We start from the raw sequence: 19,101 nt of genomic DNA on the forward strand, positions 1-19,101 counted from the left end.
TGCTTGAGAGATCGGTGATAGATTTTCATGTGATCTTCTGAAATGTTGAATTAATTCCATAAATTTAATTAATACTAGTCTAAGTAGTATCTCCTCTCTCTCTCTCTCCTCTTATTTTCTATCCAATATTTTTATATTTATAATTATTATTTATTTTTAAAAAATATTACTCTTGATATAGGGTTTTTTTTACCAAACTGATCATATATATATACTATAAAATCGTTGTTAGATTAATTAATTTCTTATTTAAGACAATGAATTTTTTTAATCATTATTTATGTATAAAACACTTTTAAAGATATTGATTTATAAAAACTTATATAAAAATTCGAATTATTATGTTATTTAATTATATATTTATATATTTTATATTTTCATATTATTGTAATTTAAATTTTGTATATTTTAGTTTATTATAATTAATTAATTAGAAAATAATTTTATATTGCAGCAGCAGTTTGGTGAAAAAAGCTCCTGATACACAGCAGGTGTGAATGGCATCAAGATTATATTAATTAAATCAGGCATAAATTTTCTGACCACATAATTTATTTATTTATTTATTGATCGACCACAAATTATATTTACATATATATATATATATATATTGATAATTTGATAGCCACAAAAAAAGTCAACGGTCAAACTTGGTGGCTTGGTGGTCACCGTTTCCTTTATTTACGTACCGGGAGGTGACCGGATCCAGGGTCTTCTCTATATATCTTTTCCCGCTTCCAATTCTACCCTCCTCTCTTTCTCTACCACTCTACTAGTCTTCTAGTTTTGGGTAAACCACTCTCTCTCTCTCTTCGGGGGAGAGAGATCTCGCTCCATCCGCGGTCTCCTCGACTGGATTCTTGCGATTTGTAAGCTAATAACACCCTTCGATGGGGTTCTTAGGCTTTTTTCTCGATTTTTTTTGGAATATTTCTTATTTTGTATGGTTTGATGAGCTTTTGCTTAGATCAGGTTGTTTTTCTTGGGGATCGCACTCATTTTGTTTGGATTTGGTTAAGATCTTGGGTGTTTGTAGAGGAGCCAGTGTTAGATTGGTGTCCTTCTATTTACTGTTTGTTTTGTGATGGATTTGGGCGTAAAGGTGGGAGCTTTTTATGATATGTGTTATTATTTGGGTGCAACCCTTTCTCTTTGCATTATTTGGATTTAAAATTTGTAGGTAGAATTCGATCACTTTTTTGGGAGATTCTAATGGGGTTCCAGATTTTTCACGTCTCTTAAAGGTTTTGGCTTTTGAGATATTCGTATATGTTTCTTTTTTTAACTGGACCTACCCATATAAAGGCATTAATTGGATAAGATCATGTTTGGATTGATCCTAAATTTAGTTGATATATTTGACTGAGTAAATTATATCTTTGATGATGTATTTACTTAGGATGTTTCGCTAGGGTCTGAATTAGGATATAGTCAAAGGAGTGAATTTTAGGCAAAAGAAGGGTTGTTGAACTATAGATTGCAATCTAGTTCTGTAATTATTGGTATTAGTAGTCATTATTTGGAAATTTAGATATGTACCATCAAAAAGGTGCCAAGGTATCACATTAGGACTTAGGAATTTCCTTATCACTGTACTTTCACAATGATCGTTTATCCTTTTTGGTGTATCTCTATATGTCCTTTGCATGATTCTTTGTTCATCTTTATTTTAGCTGTTTTAGCATGCCATCTAACAAAATATATATTTTGGATGCTCAGAAAGTTCTTTGCTTTGATATTATTCTGATTTATTCATTGTTAATGTGTTCTCCATGACCTCTTTTAATCTTCCTTATTACGCTGTCGTTGTGTTTTAATCAGGAGGTGATATGGCAAGCAAACGAATTCAAAAGGAACTCTTGGATTTGCAAAAAGATCCACCTACCTCATGCAGTGCTGGACCTGTTGGGGAAGATTTATTTCACTGGCAAGCAACGATCATGGGTCCTTCTGACAGCCCTTATACTGGAGGATTGTTCTTTGTGAAAATTCATTTTCCTCCTGACTATCCATTTAAGCCTCCTAAGGTCAACTTCCAGACTAAGGTACGAGGACAAACAGATCTTGTCTTCTATTTTATTTTATAGTTATCTTTATCGACCAACCATTGTCTTCAATTGTAAGCACCCGAACACAACAGTAAACTAGTATCTTCAATCTTTAAATTGATTTGAAATCTGGGATGCCTTTTGAATAGCAAATCACTAAGAAGAATTAAACCGAATTCTAAAAGAGTAGTACAACAGTCTAGTTTTAGTAAACTTCCACGAAAAGTCCCACTTTTGATGGTTATACTGTTTCCCATGACAGTGGTAGAGATAGAGAATAGCTGTATTACATAAATCTGAGTGAGGAAACATAAACCGAACTACGAATGCATATTTATCCTGCCCCAAAAGTACCTCTTATCAAAAATGCAATGATGAAGACTGTGCGATAAGTTTTTCCATCTGTGTTAGCCTAGAGCTGGATCGACATTTTTATCTTCTAATTCAATGTGATGGTGACTATTATTGAGTTTCATCCTCTGAGATGCAGTCTCAAGACATGGTAAGTTCATAGGGGATTTACATGCTTTCGAGATGGATTACACCCATTCATAATGGAGAAAAGGACCGGCTGTACTGTTGCTTTTAGTGCAATTTACGGTGATCTGCTTTCTTACTTATAAATAGTGTCTATAAAAGTTATTAAAACATAGTACAATGTAAAGTAATATGCTTTCTTAATTATGAATAGTGACATTGCAATGTTGAACCATGTAGGTTTACCATCCCAACATTAACTCCAATGGTAGCATCTGCCTCGACATTCTCAAGGAGCAATGGAGTCCAGCATTGACCATCTCAAAGGTCCTGCTCTCCATCTGCTCTCTCCTCACCGACCCCAACCCAGATGACCCACTTGTCCCCGAGATTGCCCATGTCTACAAGACGCAGAGATCCCGCTATGAGGAGACAGCCCGAGCTTGGACTCAGAAGTATGCCATGGGTTGACAATCCCCTGTTCTGAAACTGCAATGCAATGTAGAGAGCGTGGTATTTTAAGTACTAAGGCACAATAGCTTACTCTTGCCTGATGAGGTGAAAATTTGTCATGGCATGTCTTATTTATGTATACTACCTTGGGACTGGAGCACTGTGAACTTGGTGTGAAACCTAGATTTTGTTCCTTCTCTAAGCAGTTATATTTGCCATCAAGCTTTGGAATTTTGCCTCTTCAACACATGAACACTAGGAAAATTTTGCATGCATTTGTTGTTAAGTTTGCCTCCAAGAGGCCCAAGTTTTTGGTGGTTTGTGTTTTGCTCTGAAATTAGTGAAGCATTAAGACTTCTAAACATTCAACCTGCTGTAATCTGAATTGCTACATATCAAGGCAGTATATTCAAACAGAAGAAAAACAAAGAATTTTCCAGTTTAGAGAACTATCAGTCTGTTCACAGGTGATCAAGCTTTATCCAATTTAAAGCTCAGTTCATACAACCAAACCCTCTAGGTTCCTGTGGCAATGTTTGATAGCTGCCACCTCCGATCAACGCCGGCGGTGGATTATGCCATCTCGGGAGTGGCCCAGCTATCATAACACTCTCCAGTAGTGGCCCTGCTTCCATCACAGCCTGCAACAACTTCCCTCTTTCTGCCAGAGGTTTTCTAGCAGCCAGTTGATCAAAAACATCTCCCACAGTGCCCAACGCCAACCCTACCGGTCCCGGTGGCTGCTGCGAAGCAATCAAACTGACGGAACCAGCCATGGTCATGCTTGGCAGCTCCGGCAAAGCAATAATGTCAACAATGGAGGACATCTCTGGAGAGCAAATATGTGAGCAATAACTGCCTGGTTGATACACTGATGAACTTTGATCAGGTTGGTAGTATGACTGTAAGAGCTGCAAGCAAAACTTAGCTTCGTCTCTTTCCTGCATGGTTGTTCTTAGAAGGTTGACTAACTCATCTATTAACTGCTCCTTCTTGCTAATCTCACGATCTGCATTGGCTCGCAAGGTTTCTAACTCCACGGAAAGGCTGAGAAGCTTCTGCTTCAACTCAATATTTTCCTTCAAATTTGAAGGGAGATTCGTAATCATAGTTAGATAATAGCATTATAGTTTATAATACAATCATGAAACATTATGATATTTAGAGAGAGAGAGAGAGAGAGAGTACCTCATGGTAACTCCAAGAAGAAGAAAATTCATCCATGTCCAAAGATCAAACGTACTGCCTTTGTAGCCAAAGCATCAATCTGCACCAATCTCTCGATATAAAAGAAAAAGAAATCGAGGAAACCGATTCGAATAAGGTAAAGAGTCACATATGGAACGTAGATTTCTCCTTTCCATATAGTGCTTGTCCTTTTTCTCTCTCTCTCTTTTTTTTTACCTTTCTTCTATAACCGTAACACGTCGTTGTAAATAATTTATTTGGGGGGTTTTTTACATGTATACCTTTCTAAGATCTCTTATTTATGTATATACCTTTTACATTCTTGATATATATATAATTATAGTTATCAGAAAATAAGTAGGACATTTATGCAAAAATGATAGAATTTGAAGAGTATTCACACAAATACAAATTTTAGAGATGTATATACAAGCAAATGGAGGTTATATATAGGATTATTTTTGCATCTATATCCTTCTAACATTTATTATTTACATGTATACATCCTAAATATGATATTGCTTATATCTTTTAAAATATTTAGTTTTGTTAAATATTACGTCTCAAAATTTTTTTTTTCGAAGAGAGGGAAGTGTAACCTTAACGGTGCCCTAAATTAGAATCAAATATTAGAACTCTTAAACAGCATCAGCCCCATTATTTTTTACTTAGATATCTTTCAAACAGATTTTATTACATTAACTATAACAAGATATAAATACCTTATGTTTTAATTTACCTATATATTTTCTGTAATGGATATATATGTTTTTTTTTTCATATGTTAAACTACAAATTTCTTTAAACTTATAGTTGTGGAGAAGTAACCTCAAGGATATACATATAAATCTAAAATCTAAAATGATAAATAAAAAAATAAAAATAAAAAAACCTTAGAGAGATATACATAGATAGAAAATAAAATCTATTATATAGTTTCTGACCACCTAAAAATTAAACCTCATGGCTGTAGATGTGCTCCAATCTAAGGCCACAAGTATTGGGTCATTCTTATCTAGCCAAACATTGCCATGTGTCACACTTTAACTGGGTGCCAACCTTCCAAGGATCTATCTCACAAGTGATTTAGATTTCCTTGTCCCCACTCTCCCCCTAACACTCTCATTACAAGATCTTCAAACTAACTTTGTTGGAGGAGAACACACAAGCAACCAAAGGGGGAGAGAGAGGAAGAGTTGGGAAAGCAAATGGCAACCCAAGCTCTTCTCTCATCAATGGAGGCAGGGAGGCAACTCTTAGGAGGGAGGCCATTCCATTCTTCTACTGCTGCTAGATCTTTTGGATCAACAAGAAAGGCTTCATTTGTAGTCAGAGCAGCCTCCTCCACACCCCCTGTCAAGGTTTGTCTTTCTTTTTTCTTTTCAATATATATATATATATATAACTATGTTTCATTTTCTGAATGGAGGGTGTTTTGAAAATAGTTTTGAACTTGGGAGTATGTAACTTTTCTTGGTTTCACTTATTTGTATATATATATATATATATATATATATATATATCTTGAACATAAAATTGCATTATTCCAAGTTTATATATCTCAAATTTTTGTTTCTTCTCAGCAAGGAGCAGAGAGGCAGCTATGGTTTGCATCCAAACAGTCCCTCTCCTACTTAGATGGAAGGTAATAAATAATAGTAATCATAATAAAACCACAAAAGAATTATATAAAAAGTATACAGCATTGCCATGCAAAATTCATATATCTCATGCTAATTATAATATTAATCAATTACAGCTTGCCTGGTGATTATGGCTTTGATCCCTTGGGCCTCTCAGACCCTGAGGGCACTGGAGGCTTCATTGAGCCCAAATGGCTGGCCTACGGCGAGATCATCAACGGTCGGTTCGCGATGCTCGGCGCAGCCGGTGCGATCGCCCCTGAGATCTTCGGCAAACTTGGCCTAATTCCATCTGAGACTGCACTTCCATGGTTCAAAACTGGTGTGATCCCCCCTGCAGGGACTTACAACTACTGGGCTGATTCATACACTCTATTTGTGCTAGAATTAGCCCTAATGGGCTTCGCCGAGCACCGGAGGTATCAGGATTGGGCCAAGCCTGGGTCCATGGGCCAGCAATACTTTCTTGGGCTGGAGAAGTTCTTAGGTGGATCAGGGGATCCTGCTTACCCTGGTGGGCCATTCTTTAACCCACTAGGGTTTGGCAAGGATGAGAAGTCCATGAAGGAGTTGAAGCTAAAAGAGGTGAAGAATGGGAGGTTGGCCATGTTGGCCATCTTGGGGTATTTCATCCAAGGATTGGTGACTGGTGTAGGGCCATTCCAGAACTTGTTGGACCACTTGGCTGACCCAGTGAGTAACAACATCATGACAAGCCTCAAGTTCCACTAGGGTTAGGGTTCTTTGTGGTTTGATGGTGGTGTCATCTCATCTCCCTTTTCTAACATTTTGTGAAGATTTGAAAAAAATATAAAAATAAATAAAACTATCGTTCTATAATAACTTAAGTTTTTACAGAAGTGAGTGTGTTACAATGTAAAAATAAATGTCCGAAGCTAAGAGGAATATTAGAATGTAAAAATAAATAAAACCACATTTCTCTAACAAAGTAGGAATTAACAAAGATTTTTCAAATAAAAGTATAATAAGCAAATAACAAGTAGGCCTGATTGCAGCTAGAGAAGTGGAGTTCCTTAAAAGTGTCATCAATATGACAGCACTTACCTATAGTTCAATCCTAAGACCCACAAAATGAAGCACCAATAATGTGGGAAACATTTTAAAGGATTACTTCCTTTTTCACATAGAAGATTAGGTTTGATGAGAAAAGAGACTCTTCAGGAGATGACAAGTCCTTATCATTTCTTTCTCATTGAGGAGGTCTCTTTCTCTTTGAACTCATTATTTTTTCACATAGGATGGATGAAAAGATGTAGACTTAGTCTAAGATGGGGACCATTTGAAAGCAGTGTTCTTAGCCTTTAAAAGTTCCTGTCAACCCCCACAAACTGCCTCCTCTAGACGTGTATAGATTTGCAATCTAATCTTGTTAAATTGCCAACTAACCACTTGCATGACCAAGCACTGGGATACCCTTTTTGAGGGTTGAAACAAGAAAGGTACCTCATTCTTGTCTTTTTTCTTTTTGGATCCTCTGCAATCGCACGTACGTCGTGAGCACACGTGCGCAATGGCATAGTCGTCGTCGTCGTCAGGGCAGCGTAAACAGCTTAGCTACCTGATGTCGAATTTCTTCGACTAAATCATTATCCTGTCATCATGCAAGAAATTCAAGACAGGTGATAGTTCCTCTTCCTACTCCTTGCTTGAATCTTAAGAAAATCATGTCAATTACAACAACCAGGTGACTCACATAGTCTATGAGTTAGTAGCTATGTTTTATGTTGTTTGTACTTCAGTGGGTAGATTCTACAACTACACAAGACAAAACTAGTGTTTGCTGAGTGCTATGGTTGGTGTAATGTTTGCCTACAGAAAGAAGCAGTTAGGAAAAAAAAAATGAAAAAACTTACAGATGTGAGGGCACTTTCTTGTTGGGCCTGCTTAACAGAGGTTCTGCTTGTCCATGAGCTGAGAGAATCAGAGAAGAATAACAAATATTACTATCTTCTTCTAACAATAGATATAAAATTTTGATGCAGTTCAAGAGATCATTGATTAAATAAAAAAAGAATGTTTCAGAAAAACAGTGGAAGTGAATCTTCAGTTATGACTGTAACTTTCAAAATTAAGATAATTCACCATTGTAGATGACACTAAGCAATGATGCAATGGAACTGTTTCGGGACAAGTGTAGAATCTTTTTCTTGTAGACCTTCTACAAGAATAAAAGAGGTGAATGACAACATTCAGCTTTGATTGAAAAAGAAACAGAAGAGAAGAAATACAAAATTTCATCAGTCAACAAGATGATGAACTCATTACAAGCAACAGAAAAAGTGTGGTGTATTACAACACAGAAGAGAAGTTTGAGTATGATGGCTCAAGAACTCAATGCTAAGATACCTTCCGATCTCTTCCATGGAAAAGAAAGGCTTTTTCCTAAACATTGGTGTGCTATTTACAGTAAACAAAATGCTGTTTTCCGATGCAGTAAAGCTACTACAACTCGTTGAGATGAGATGGTAGTGACCCATCGCTCCTCAGTCTATTGCAACAAAATCTGTACGAAGTTGAAACATTAAGGTGCTTTCTCCACTGATTCATCAATGACAGAACGGCCTATTGAGAAGCCATCAAGAAAATCACTATCCGAGTCGATCTGAAGCTCTTTAAACATTGCCATCACCTGAATCATGGTTGGCCTTCGGAGGGGTCGGTCATCCAAGCACTCAAACGCAATCTTGAGATACTGGAATACCTCTGCATCGCCTGATATATTCCACATCAGCTCAGGGTCAAAAATCTCATTACTTCTGTTCTCCTTCACCATTTGCTTCGCCCAACCAACAAGGTTGTTGTCACCAAACTCTTGTGGGTCAATGGGCTTCTTCCCTGAGAGAAGCTCCAACAAAACGACTCCATAGCTATATACATCACCCTTTGTTGTGCAACGGAAGCTCTGGTAGTACTCAGGTGGCACATATCCTGGTGTACCTGCAAGAGTACTGACACTGAGATGGGTGTCAAGAGCATTCATGAGTCTTGCCATTCCAAAGTCAGAAACTCGGGCCTCTAGATTCTCGTCCAGAAGAACATTGCTTGATTTCATGTCCCTGTGTATGATGTGCGGAATACAGCTGTGGTGAAGGAAAGCGAGCCCTCTTGCCGACCCAATTGCAATCTTTTTCCTCGCTGCCCAGTCTAGCTTTGTGCCAGTTGTTTTGCCTTTGTCATGAAGGATTATATCCAAGCTTCCGAATTTCATGTATTCATACACAAGGAGCCTTTCATCACCAATCTTGCAGTAGCCCAACAGTGGTACAAGATTACGGTGCTTGATCTTGCCAATTGTTTCCATCTCAGCGGTGAATTCCCTATCCCCTTGGCCCGTGACATGGATCAGCTTCTTGATAGCCACTACGCTTCCATCCTTGAGTCGAGCCTTGTATACATCTCCAAATCCACCAGATCCTATCAAACTTTCTGCACTGAAACCATTAGTGGCCTCAAGGAGATGGGCGAATGTCAGCTTCCTCAATGGCTTCTCAAATGTAGCAACATTAATACTGAGTGGCTCAAGAACACCTGATAGCTTCCAACTAGCAGTTCCAGAGGTCGGAAGGCTCTCAACATATCCAGCTCTCAGTTCTACAGTCTTTTGATTCTTTTTCATTTTGTAGAGAGCTAATATGAGTGATAATATGATGATTAGAGAAAGAGCTACACCAATCAGTATGCTCCAACCAACAAACTTCCTTCTTCTATTGGCAATATAATTGGAGCCGCTGTTGCCAGAATTACGCCCACAAGGGGGAAGAGGGACACCACAGAGGCCGGAGTTGTTCTCATATCGTGATGCAGAGAAAGTTGTAAGCTGACCTGTGGTCGGGATTGGGCCAGTGAGGTTGTTGTTAGAGACATCAAAGTCAGCAAGAAAATTGAGTGTTCCAAGAGCCCCAGGGATAAAACCAGTGAGATGATTGTGGGAGAGATCAAGTGCCCCAATTGATTTCAATCCACCAAAGCTATCAGGTATCATCCCTGAGAGTTCATTGTGCCCCAAGTTCAGAACTTGGAGGTAAGCCATGTATCCGAAGGTATCTGGAATTGTCCCTGAGAGACCATTATAGGAGAGGTCCAAGAAGATCATGCTTCCATTACTCACAAATGTGTAGACTGTAGTGCCAGTGTATATTCTTGTGGAGGGGCATGAATGCACCAATGGAAAGTTCGCTAGCCTCTCCGGACGGATGCCAAAGAATTCAAATAGCACACCAGCTCCAGGGCAAATGTTCCCAGCCTCGTTCCTCAAGAATGCAAATTGCTTTCCTGACACAATGCCAGGAGGTACTAATCCAGCCTGAGAGGCGAGTGACGGAGGTAAGGGACCTGTGAAGTTATTGCTGTTGAGATCAAGCCAAATAAGACTCTTGCAGCTGCCAAGCTCTGCTGGGATCTCACCAGAGAGCGAATTTTTGTGCAACTGGAGGATCGCAAGGCTCTCAAGATTGGCAAACCCCCTGGGAATATTCCCAACAAAATGGTTGCCAGCGAGAGACACCCATATAAGATTCACACACTTGGTCAATGAAGCAGGGATGCTTCCACCAATAATGTTGTAGCTGATAACAAGTGTTTCTAAGCTTGCACCATTTGAACACAGGATATCAGGTATCTCACCTGAGAGATTATTAGCCCAAATGACCAAATCTACTAGCTTCGGCAGCAACCAGATTTTCGTGGGTATAGAGCCACCCAAGTAATTGAAACTAAGATCAATTGATTGGAGATTAGAACAGTTGCTAAGCTCCGGAGGCACTGAACCTGACAGAAAATTGTTGGGCAGCAGAAGTTTCTGAAGGGAAGGCAAAGACGAGCATAAACTAGCAGGAATATTGCCGGTTAACTCATTGGAGCTAAGATCAATCACTTCGAGCAACGTGCAGTTGGTCAGCACTGTTAATGGATTCGGACCACTGATATTATTGAAAGGAAGTTGCAGAACTCTCAGAGAAGGAAGAGTACTAGCGACCTGCTTGATAAAATCGCCCGAGAGCTGGTTATCTCCAAGGTCAAGAATCTGAAGAGAGGAGCACGAGATAAAAGTCGATGGCAGTCCACCGGTGAGTTCATTGCCGGAGAGGTCAAGCTTGCTGATGGTCCCACATGTCTGGCCTAATTCCGGTGGGATTGCGCCAGAAAACTGGTTGTTAGCCAAAGATAGGCTCTTCAAATTGCTGAAGCTGCGCCAAAATAACGGGATCTCGCCAGTGAATTTATTGCCCCCGAGGTCAATACTCTCCAACCGCCAGCAGTTGGCCAAGCTTGGAGGTAACCCACGGCCATAGAGGCCATTGTAGGACAAGTCGAGCGCCGTCATATTCCTGCAAACCCCGAAACCATAGCCCGAGAAATCACCGGAGAGGTTATTGTGGGAAAGATCAAGAACCATGAGATTAATACAGGATGAAACTTCTCCCAACCTCCCTGTGAGCATGTTAGTGGAGAAGTTGAGGTAAGTCAAGCTGTGGCAATTTGACAGTGAGTAATTCAGCAGCCCGTAATCCATCAACTGGTTGCGGGACAAATCGAGCACCTGGAGAGATGACCCAAAAGGGAAAATTCCACCGGGGATCGAATTCCTCGACAAATTGAGCGAGACCAAGTTCGCGCAGGACGCCAAGAACTCTTGGGGGATGGTCTCATTGAAGCGGTTGGCCGACAAGTCCAAAGTCTGGAAGCCGCAACTAGCAGAGGCGGCCGCCTGGCTACTATATGATAGATTGCCGTAGAAGAAGTTGCCATGGAGATCAACTTCCCGAAGATTGGGCAACGACATGAGATCGTCAAGCCGGAGGCGGCCAACTAGGCTCATGTTGCTTAGATTCAAGCTGCGAACTTGGCCGTCGGCGGACGAGCAGATGACCCCTGGCCACGAGCACGGGCTGCTGGAATTACTTCCCCAGCTCTCCAAGAAGCCCTTCGGATCGACGTCCACCGACGAGCGCTTGAAGGAGATCAAGGCCGAAGCCTCGTCGGCCGTTGCCGCCATAAAAGGAGGAAGAGAAGAAGATAAGAGCATCACCAATAGCAAGAAGTTTAGAAAGAAGTTCTCCATTGCTTCAAGCTTGTAAAGGAATCCAAGAACAGAGGGGGATCAAATGAGTCGCTTTTAGAACCACCGCTCTCCACTATCTTTTTTCTTCACGGTTTTCACATTTCGAACACCTGAAATGAAAACGTAGTCTCCTATGAATTCCTAGACATCATACACATATCGAAGGATAAGAAGAAAAAGAATTAGAGATTACTGACAAAATAGTTCGCTAAATTGTGCTCGAAACCCAGCTGAGCTAATCCCAAACCAGAGATAAAAACCAAGGAAGACCCAGATCAAAAGATCAAATTTTTCGAAGGAAACCAAACCAAAGCCAGTAGCTTCGAATCCAAAATTAACTTTCCAACCTTTGGGCTACCATCCCGGACGATCTTTGTGAAGAAAAGCCAAGAGGGTACCTCCTATATCTTCTCCAAAAGAGATTTTTCGAGGTGGGTTTGAAGGAAGAAGGGATTTAGAGAGAGAGATTGGAGGAGGTGGAGCCGTGGAGGCGAGGTAAGTGCAGACCAAAAGCCCAAGTGGAAGAAGAAGAAGAAGGAGAAGAAGAAGAAGAAGAAATGGAGAGTGACTGCGATTTCTTTTTGCTCCAATTAATTAATTATCGGGGTTTGGAGGGGTTTGTTTGCATCTTACTTCGATTAACCAAAAAGGACGAATTTTAGTAGTTTAATTACAAGAAAAAAAAAGTAAAAAAAAAAACTCCCAACTTTTCCTTTTCTCCTCTCTGTCTCAATTCCCGAGTCCAGTCAAACTCGGGATTTGATTCTCCCGAGTCGACCTTTTTGGCCTCTCCCTTCCCAAAATTAAAATTAAAAATCAAATCTCTTCTTCCCACACCTCTCCCCCTTTTCTAACCCTCCTCAATTTATATATTTATATATTTTCCCCCTTTTCCTAATGAATTTTTAATTGCAACAATTCCTTGGCATGTACCCCAAGAAATATTAATCTAAATCATGTTGATTAGAGTACTAACTTAGTTCTCAAGCAATAAGAGCAGATTAGGGTTTACAAATTGCATAATTTCATAGAATAAGAACTATTTATCCATCACCCAAACGCCAAACTTATTTCCCCTTTCATGTTCTCATTGCGTTTCATACTTGCCTTCATGTTCTCAGATGTACTGATTACATTGTACTTAGAAGGAAGCAAGCATCTTTCCCAATATGCATATTTGACAAGAAAAATTAATGTCATTATTAAACTGATGTTTTATTCCAACTACACTAATAAGCTTGAATTTTTAGAAGGTTGATAGATATAAACATGCCCTAGAGCTTGATCTAGGGAAGTCACTTTTGACTACAAAGAGGAGGTAAGAAGTCAAGGGTATTATTTGAACTGGTGTGCATGATAGCTTGTAGCCTTTACTAATAAGATAGAATACCTTCTCCAAATATGATGTGATTTTAAAATATTTTTTGAATTTGGAATTTGAGTTGGGAGGGGGGGAGATATTGGCCTAATTTGAATTATTTTGGATATTTCTTGGTATTTAGCAAATTAAAATAATAATTCCAATTTTTTTAAAAAAAATTGGAAATTATATATGAAAAAAGGATTTATTTAATTATTTTTGTTTCATTGCTAGCCGACAAATAGCGGAATCCTCGGAAATAAACCGCCGATTTTGAATAGGGGCCCCGTTCAAATCGTCCCGTAGTGGTTATCCTCACCCTCACGGGAGTTCGTGCGTTGGATTTTCTATATTCCGAATATACCCCGGGTTAATTAGATAATGCCCTTGCTGTCCTCTTCCCCTAGTATATTGGATTTAAGGAAAATACTTTTTAGAGAAAATTATAATTTAGATATTAAACAGCTCTCATCAAATTATAACCGGTAGCAACTATTAATTAGGACGCCAAAAAACTTAACTATCCTTATATTATAATTTTATAGAGATATTTGGTCTGAATGCTACGCGAAGAGGATAAGTCAGATGACGAAGTACGGATATTTGATTCAGATTCAAGTTGTAACCGATAGCGAATCATTAACTAGGACGTGAAAAACCTTAACTATCCCCATAAAATATAATCTGATTTATAGTTGAAGGAGACTTTTTTTTAGCACAAATGTAAAATAATACTATTACTAATATTTTGTGCACACTTTAGTATCATTCTTCTACAAGCCTTTTATAACTACTAACATTTAAAAACAATAGAATACTTATATAAATAATATGTATATATATATATCAATACAATATCCAACATATTCATTGCTACATAAAATGGTGGCTCATACTTGGACTAAGTCAATTGATATTAAGCTGATAAAGATAGCTATAATGAGCTAATGACACTTAACCAACAATAATAAACAAACAAGAAAATTGGAAAATTGTATCTTAAATTATCCTCACAATATACATCAAATAATTCTAAAAAGCAAGCAATTTAAGAGGGTGGTTAGTAATTAGATAGATCAAATCTTCTTTTTTTCTTATTAAATATTAGGTGCATGTAGGCCCTTGAATTATTAGCTCCTTTCTCATATAAATCCTCTTTATTTATTCTTTGAGGTACATTGGTTGGTAGTCGATTAATTTACTTTTGTAAAATAAATGGACAAATTACAGTTTATCCTTATAATATTTGATCCAATTTTAATTTTTTTCTCATATATTTCAAATTTAATTTCTACTTAACTTTTCTATGGTCTAGAATAAATTGCAATAATTATTTTTTTCTTAACTAAACGTTTTGAACTATCACAATTTTTCACTTTCCTCTTTTAATATTTTTTTTATAACACTTATACTTCTTGAATTATTAAAAATAGTAATTAGTTACACAAGTAACTTACACACGATGATTTATGAATGAAAAAAAGGAAATAATTTTAATTATTAAAAAAAGTACGAAGAAAATAGTGATAGTTTGAAGATAGTTCTTCGCTTACTGCTGAAACCTTCGCTCTCAGAGAGACTCTTTATGTCCGTTTGCTTTATATATGACATCTTTAAATCGAAAGTGACTTTCAGCTTCTAGTTAATATATTCAATGGGGTTCAACCAGCACCCCTAGCGTATATCCTCTATTGTCGGTGACTTCATTTCTATTTTTCATATTTATCTTGAAGTCAAAACTTCTGCGGATTGGCTTGCTAGCTCAGGTAGAAATATGGGCTTCGGGTTACCTAGGATGGGATCATACCTATCACCCCGTTGGTTACTCTTTTGGCAGCTATCGTTAGTTAGTAGCACTCTTTGTAACTATGGCGGATAATTAATATTTTTTTTAGAAAAGAGAAAGAAAAAGATGGATCTAGAAGTAATCTTTTAAGTGAAGGGCATTTTGGTCACAGAAAAGAAAAAAGAAAAAGAAAGGGAAATAGGCCCCGGACGGTACGGCACGTGTGGGTCCGGCATCCCCGCACGAGCGCGTATCCAAGCGAGCCGGCCGTGTGTAACGAACCTGTCAGATGCACACGTGTCGTCTCCTCCTTTCGAGTTTTTAACTCCCCCAACTAATTCTCATCCAACCTCTCTCTTTATATATATATACGTGCAAAACTTTTAAAGCATCCTCTCTCACCCATAATTAATAATAATAATAAAAATAAATCTAACCCTAATTTCTCTGATTAAGCTCGTTAATTTCTTTTCTTTTTTTTTTAAATTAGAGAAATTTCATACCGTCTTTTATTTTTCTTTTTTTCAAATCTTATAATTAATATCATCTCTGAAGGATATTTTAATAATTTTATCCGCATATATAAAATAAACAAAGAATTCTTGGTCAAACTAACGCAAAAATATTATTGATCATAAAATTATTAAACTATGGAATTTAATTAAAAAACCTTTTTATTTTTTCATCAAATATTCAACGAAGAGAAATATGATCTCACAAAGCTAATCGAGCACTCCACGCTTAGATCCGTAATCCCTCTCACCAACCATCAATTGATAAATAATTTTTTATTTCTCTTTATTAAAAAATTATATATAATAAATAAATAAATTTTGGTCTCCACGTCGTCCTCGTAGGACGAGATCGATGGCGACCAACGCCAGTATTCGTGTGCATGATTAGACTCAAGAATTAATACTGTAATTATCTACACCTTCCATCCTTAATTAATTTTTATTTTTGTAATTAGGAATGCATGCTTAACCACTCACACTCACTATTATTCCCCTTAAAAGTCCATATATATCATTTAATCCTTAGCTAATATTCTCGAGGTTATAACATCCAGCTTCCCGGCCACGAAGACAGACCCCTTATAACTGGGTTAGAGATTTGAACAGCATATTACGACTCTGATACTTGGAACCATGGTTTTACAGACGAGGATCCTCTACTAGAGGTTTTTTTTTTTAAAAGTTTTTATAAACCCTAGAATCACATTAACCTATGAGCTTTGTTTTAATAAGGTAGACAAGACTATAGAAGAGTGGATATGTGAATTAAAGGGAGGGGATTTCCCAATGAGATGTACAAATGTATCTTATTAGGTCTAGCACCAAAGTGCATAAATGCATGCAATATGGCTTTGTATACATATTAATATATTTTATTTTCCCCTTCTTGGGTAGGATGTACTTGTGTGAGGTTGGCATAAATGTTGGTGCTTCTCATGACATTTCCATGAAAGTAAATGAATATGGGCATGAATGTTTGAGCTCTTGCTTGAATGAGTTTAGGGCATGGGCCAATCTACCTCTATTTTAACTTAATAGAATAAGTGGGTAAAAATCCAAATTAATAAAAATAATAATAATTTGTTGTTTGTTTATTAATTAGGGTTCTTGGTTTCTCCAATGGCTAGTATTAGGGATTAACTTTTCCCCTTTGCTACTCCTCTGTGATCAAATATTTTACTACATTTTTCATGGAAGATGCTTCATGGAAGGTATCAAAAGATTATTAGCTAGCCAATCAATTTAGATAGTAATGTTGAATACTAATGCTATTTTCTCACAAGAATAATTAGACCATAATTTAAAAGGAAAAAAAAAGAATTATCGAATCCGACGGCAAATTTTGTCCTTATTTTTTGATTATTTTTCATATTGATTTTTTGATTATTTTTTAAAATTTCTAGCCTATCTATATGAATAGATGATGGCATTATATCAACTAGAAGATTAAAATTAAAATCTCTAAGGAGGGTAGAGGTGGGGGGTCATGACTTATGAAGTCCAAAGAGAAATAGGTAGAAAGAGTGGGAAGCAACTAAGCTTAGTAGTTGCTTGTTGCTTGTATAGATAGTCTTATAAATATCCTAATCTTATTCCAATTTGGATAACATTGTTGCAATTAACTACTAATGGAGTATTAATTAAACAAATGAAAGTGACTAATTAATTTAATATTTTCAATCGAATTCTCTGGGCCGTTCATTGGTGTCGCATGGGTTCACGGACGGCAGAGTGGATTAGGAAGTTGTTTAATTAATAATAATATCATTACTTAATGCTAAAGTTTTGTTGCTCTACTCCATGTAGTCTTTTGGTTATTAGTCTACTAGGACTAAGTATTAATACTTAATACTTAGTACTTAGAAAGTCAAATACCTAGTCACTTACTTTCGTTGTATTAATTTGTTATCATATACTATGTCTTTTTAAGGTCAAGTGATGATGATAGTAGTATATACAAATTTTTTGGTAGCATAATTTTTTTTCCTCACCAATTAAAAACTTAATTTTATTGCATTGAGCCAGCTCTCGAGAGTAATATATCAATAATGTACATTCGATCGTCCTAATAAAATTAGGTCTAATTCTATAGCCTTTTATTCGCTTCTCCAGCGTAATTAAAATTATTCAATTTGTTGAGCAGAATCCCCGCCAAGAAGAGGTATAATTTATTTTACATAGTTTGTTAACGAAAAAAAGAGCATTTTAGTTAAATATATAAACCGTAGAAAAGTACTTTTTATGAACTAATTAGAGATGATAATTTTCTAAATATACCTAAAAATTTTGAAAATATGATAATTTAATATTTGATTCATTTAGTCGGAGAATAAGGTAATTCATATATAGTGTTTTACTCATTTTTTATCAAACTCTAAGTTGGAATAAGAACACAAGAAGTTAAACTAAGTACTATGGGAATGCTAACTATATAGTATTAATTATATTAGAATTGATGTTGTTTTGGCACAAACTATAAAATAAGGGATCTCTATCTTATCTCTTCAACCAAATGGAGCCTAAGAGAGATTATTAGAGAGCTTCACTTAGATTTCTTCTTGGATTTGTTGTCATTTTTGTGCAAGGAAAAAAAGGGGTGGCAGTTGTACTAAAGTTCTTGGAAGGCTTTCTTTAGCCTTAGTCAGCAAAGTGTCCATCAATTTCTTTGCACACTAACATAAAGTCGTTATAAGACAATATATGTACATCCACATGCTTGCTATTTTGTTGCGTAAAAGCTTCAATGTTTGAAATCCTCAAAAAGTATTCAATGGGACCCACCATTCAAAGTAGATTTTTCTCTCCTTCATCTTCTTCTTCTAAAGAGAGATTGATTTGATAAGGCTTTTTTTTTAACTACAAATTTGTTTAGAATAATGGTTGCCGTCAGATGTGTGCCAATACAAAGGAACAGAGGACCCGGCAGATCTATTTGGGTTGAACCCAGTTATATATACTAAATCACAGTCTTAAACAAAGGAGTTCGGAGTGTCTGAATTGCGCTGGGTGTCCTGTGATCGGATTTGAGCTGCTTCTATGAGATAGTTCGCTCAGTTGTCCAACCTATTATGTATCCGGTCGGTTTTTAGAAATGTTGCAAAATGACTTTGGGCTAGCTTCGGTTGGATCGATTCGACCGGATTGGGCTTACGCTCCAAATCGTGGGCCTGAATTGAGCCCGATCCAACCCAGCCCATTAATGTTGCCATGGGCCTGCATCTGGGCCTCTAATGGCTCAATGATAAGCCCATTTGATTGGTGTGAGAAGTCTTTTAGCAATTCATATTCACTAATAAGCATCTTAAAGCACTCCACCGGAAGGTGTTATTTGAAAAATTAAATTACCGTGGAGTTAAAAATAAAAAAAGGGAATCACCGTTAACACCGTACATTTTGACTATATATAAATAAAGCCCCTCTTTTGTCATTACTAATAAAGACAAATCTTATTTTATTAATTTTGAATAATATTTTTTTTAGGTTTCCTAGATTACTCATGTTTCATCTTTTTAATTTTGAATTTGTCTTAAATATAATTTTGGTGTTTTA

General features: G+C 37.1%; 4 protein-coding genes across 5 annotated transcripts; 2 read left to right on the plus strand and 2 right to left on the minus strand.

The window, feature by feature from the left end:
* Nucleotides 1–710: 710 nt before the first annotated feature.
* Nucleotides 711–3,209, plus strand: LOC140771884 (ubiquitin-conjugating enzyme E2 28-like). The gene is made up of 3 exons (XM_073113675.1): nucleotides 711–869; nucleotides 1,822–2,045; nucleotides 2,766–3,209. The coding sequence occupies exons 2-3, from the start codon at nucleotides 1,830–1,832 to the stop codon at nucleotides 2,994–2,996; spliced, it is 447 nt and encodes a 148-aa protein (XP_072969776.1). The 5' UTR covers nucleotides 711–869; nucleotides 1,822–1,829; the 3' UTR covers nucleotides 2,997–3,209.
* Nucleotides 3,091–4,408, minus strand: LOC140771883 (uncharacterized). The gene is made up of 2 exons (XM_073113674.1): nucleotides 4,167–4,408; nucleotides 3,091–4,057 (listed from the first exon to the last, which is right to left on the minus strand). The coding sequence occupies exons 1-2, from the start codon at nucleotides 4,200–4,202 to the stop codon at nucleotides 3,473–3,475; spliced, it is 621 nt and encodes a 206-aa protein (XP_072969775.1). The 5' UTR covers nucleotides 4,203–4,408; the 3' UTR covers nucleotides 3,091–3,472.
* Nucleotides 4,409–5,300: 892 nt separating this feature from the next.
* Nucleotides 5,301–6,652, plus strand: LOC140772239 (chlorophyll a-b binding protein 8, chloroplastic-like). The gene is made up of 3 exons (XM_073114213.1): nucleotides 5,301–5,527; nucleotides 5,750–5,811; nucleotides 5,926–6,652. Exons 1-3 carry the CDS (start codon nucleotides 5,375–5,377, stop codon nucleotides 6,539–6,541), a joined length of 831 nt encoding a protein of 276 aa, XP_072970314.1. The 5' UTR covers nucleotides 5,301–5,374; the 3' UTR covers nucleotides 6,542–6,652.
* A 1,403-nt stretch (nucleotides 6,653–8,055) lies between these two features.
* On the minus strand, nucleotides 8,056–12,491 carry LOC140772468 (brassinosteroid LRR receptor kinase BRL1-like). Of its 2 annotated transcripts, none has more exons than XM_073114556.1 (2): nucleotides 12,239–12,491; nucleotides 8,056–12,001 (listed from the first exon to the last, which is right to left on the minus strand). In XM_073114556.1, the coding sequence occupies exon 2, from the start codon at nucleotides 11,889–11,891 to the stop codon at nucleotides 8,352–8,354; it is 3,540 nt and encodes a 1,179-aa protein (XP_072970657.1). In that variant the 5' UTR covers nucleotides 11,892–12,001; nucleotides 12,239–12,491; the 3' UTR covers nucleotides 8,056–8,351. The 2 variants fall into 2 exon arrangements, with proteins under 2 accessions (XP_072970657.1, XP_072970656.1); XM_073114555.1 differs by having other exon boundaries at nucleotides 12,089–12,491.
* Between the last annotated feature and the right edge of the window lie 6,610 nt (nucleotides 12,492–19,101).

This window comes from Typha angustifolia, chromosome 12 (genome assembly GCF_048772165.1).
Source record: "Typha angustifolia cultivar Huaian chromosome 12, ASM4877216v1, whole genome shotgun sequence".
Classification (NCBI taxonomy): domain Eukaryota; kingdom Viridiplantae; phylum Streptophyta; class Magnoliopsida; order Poales; family Typhaceae; genus Typha; species Typha angustifolia.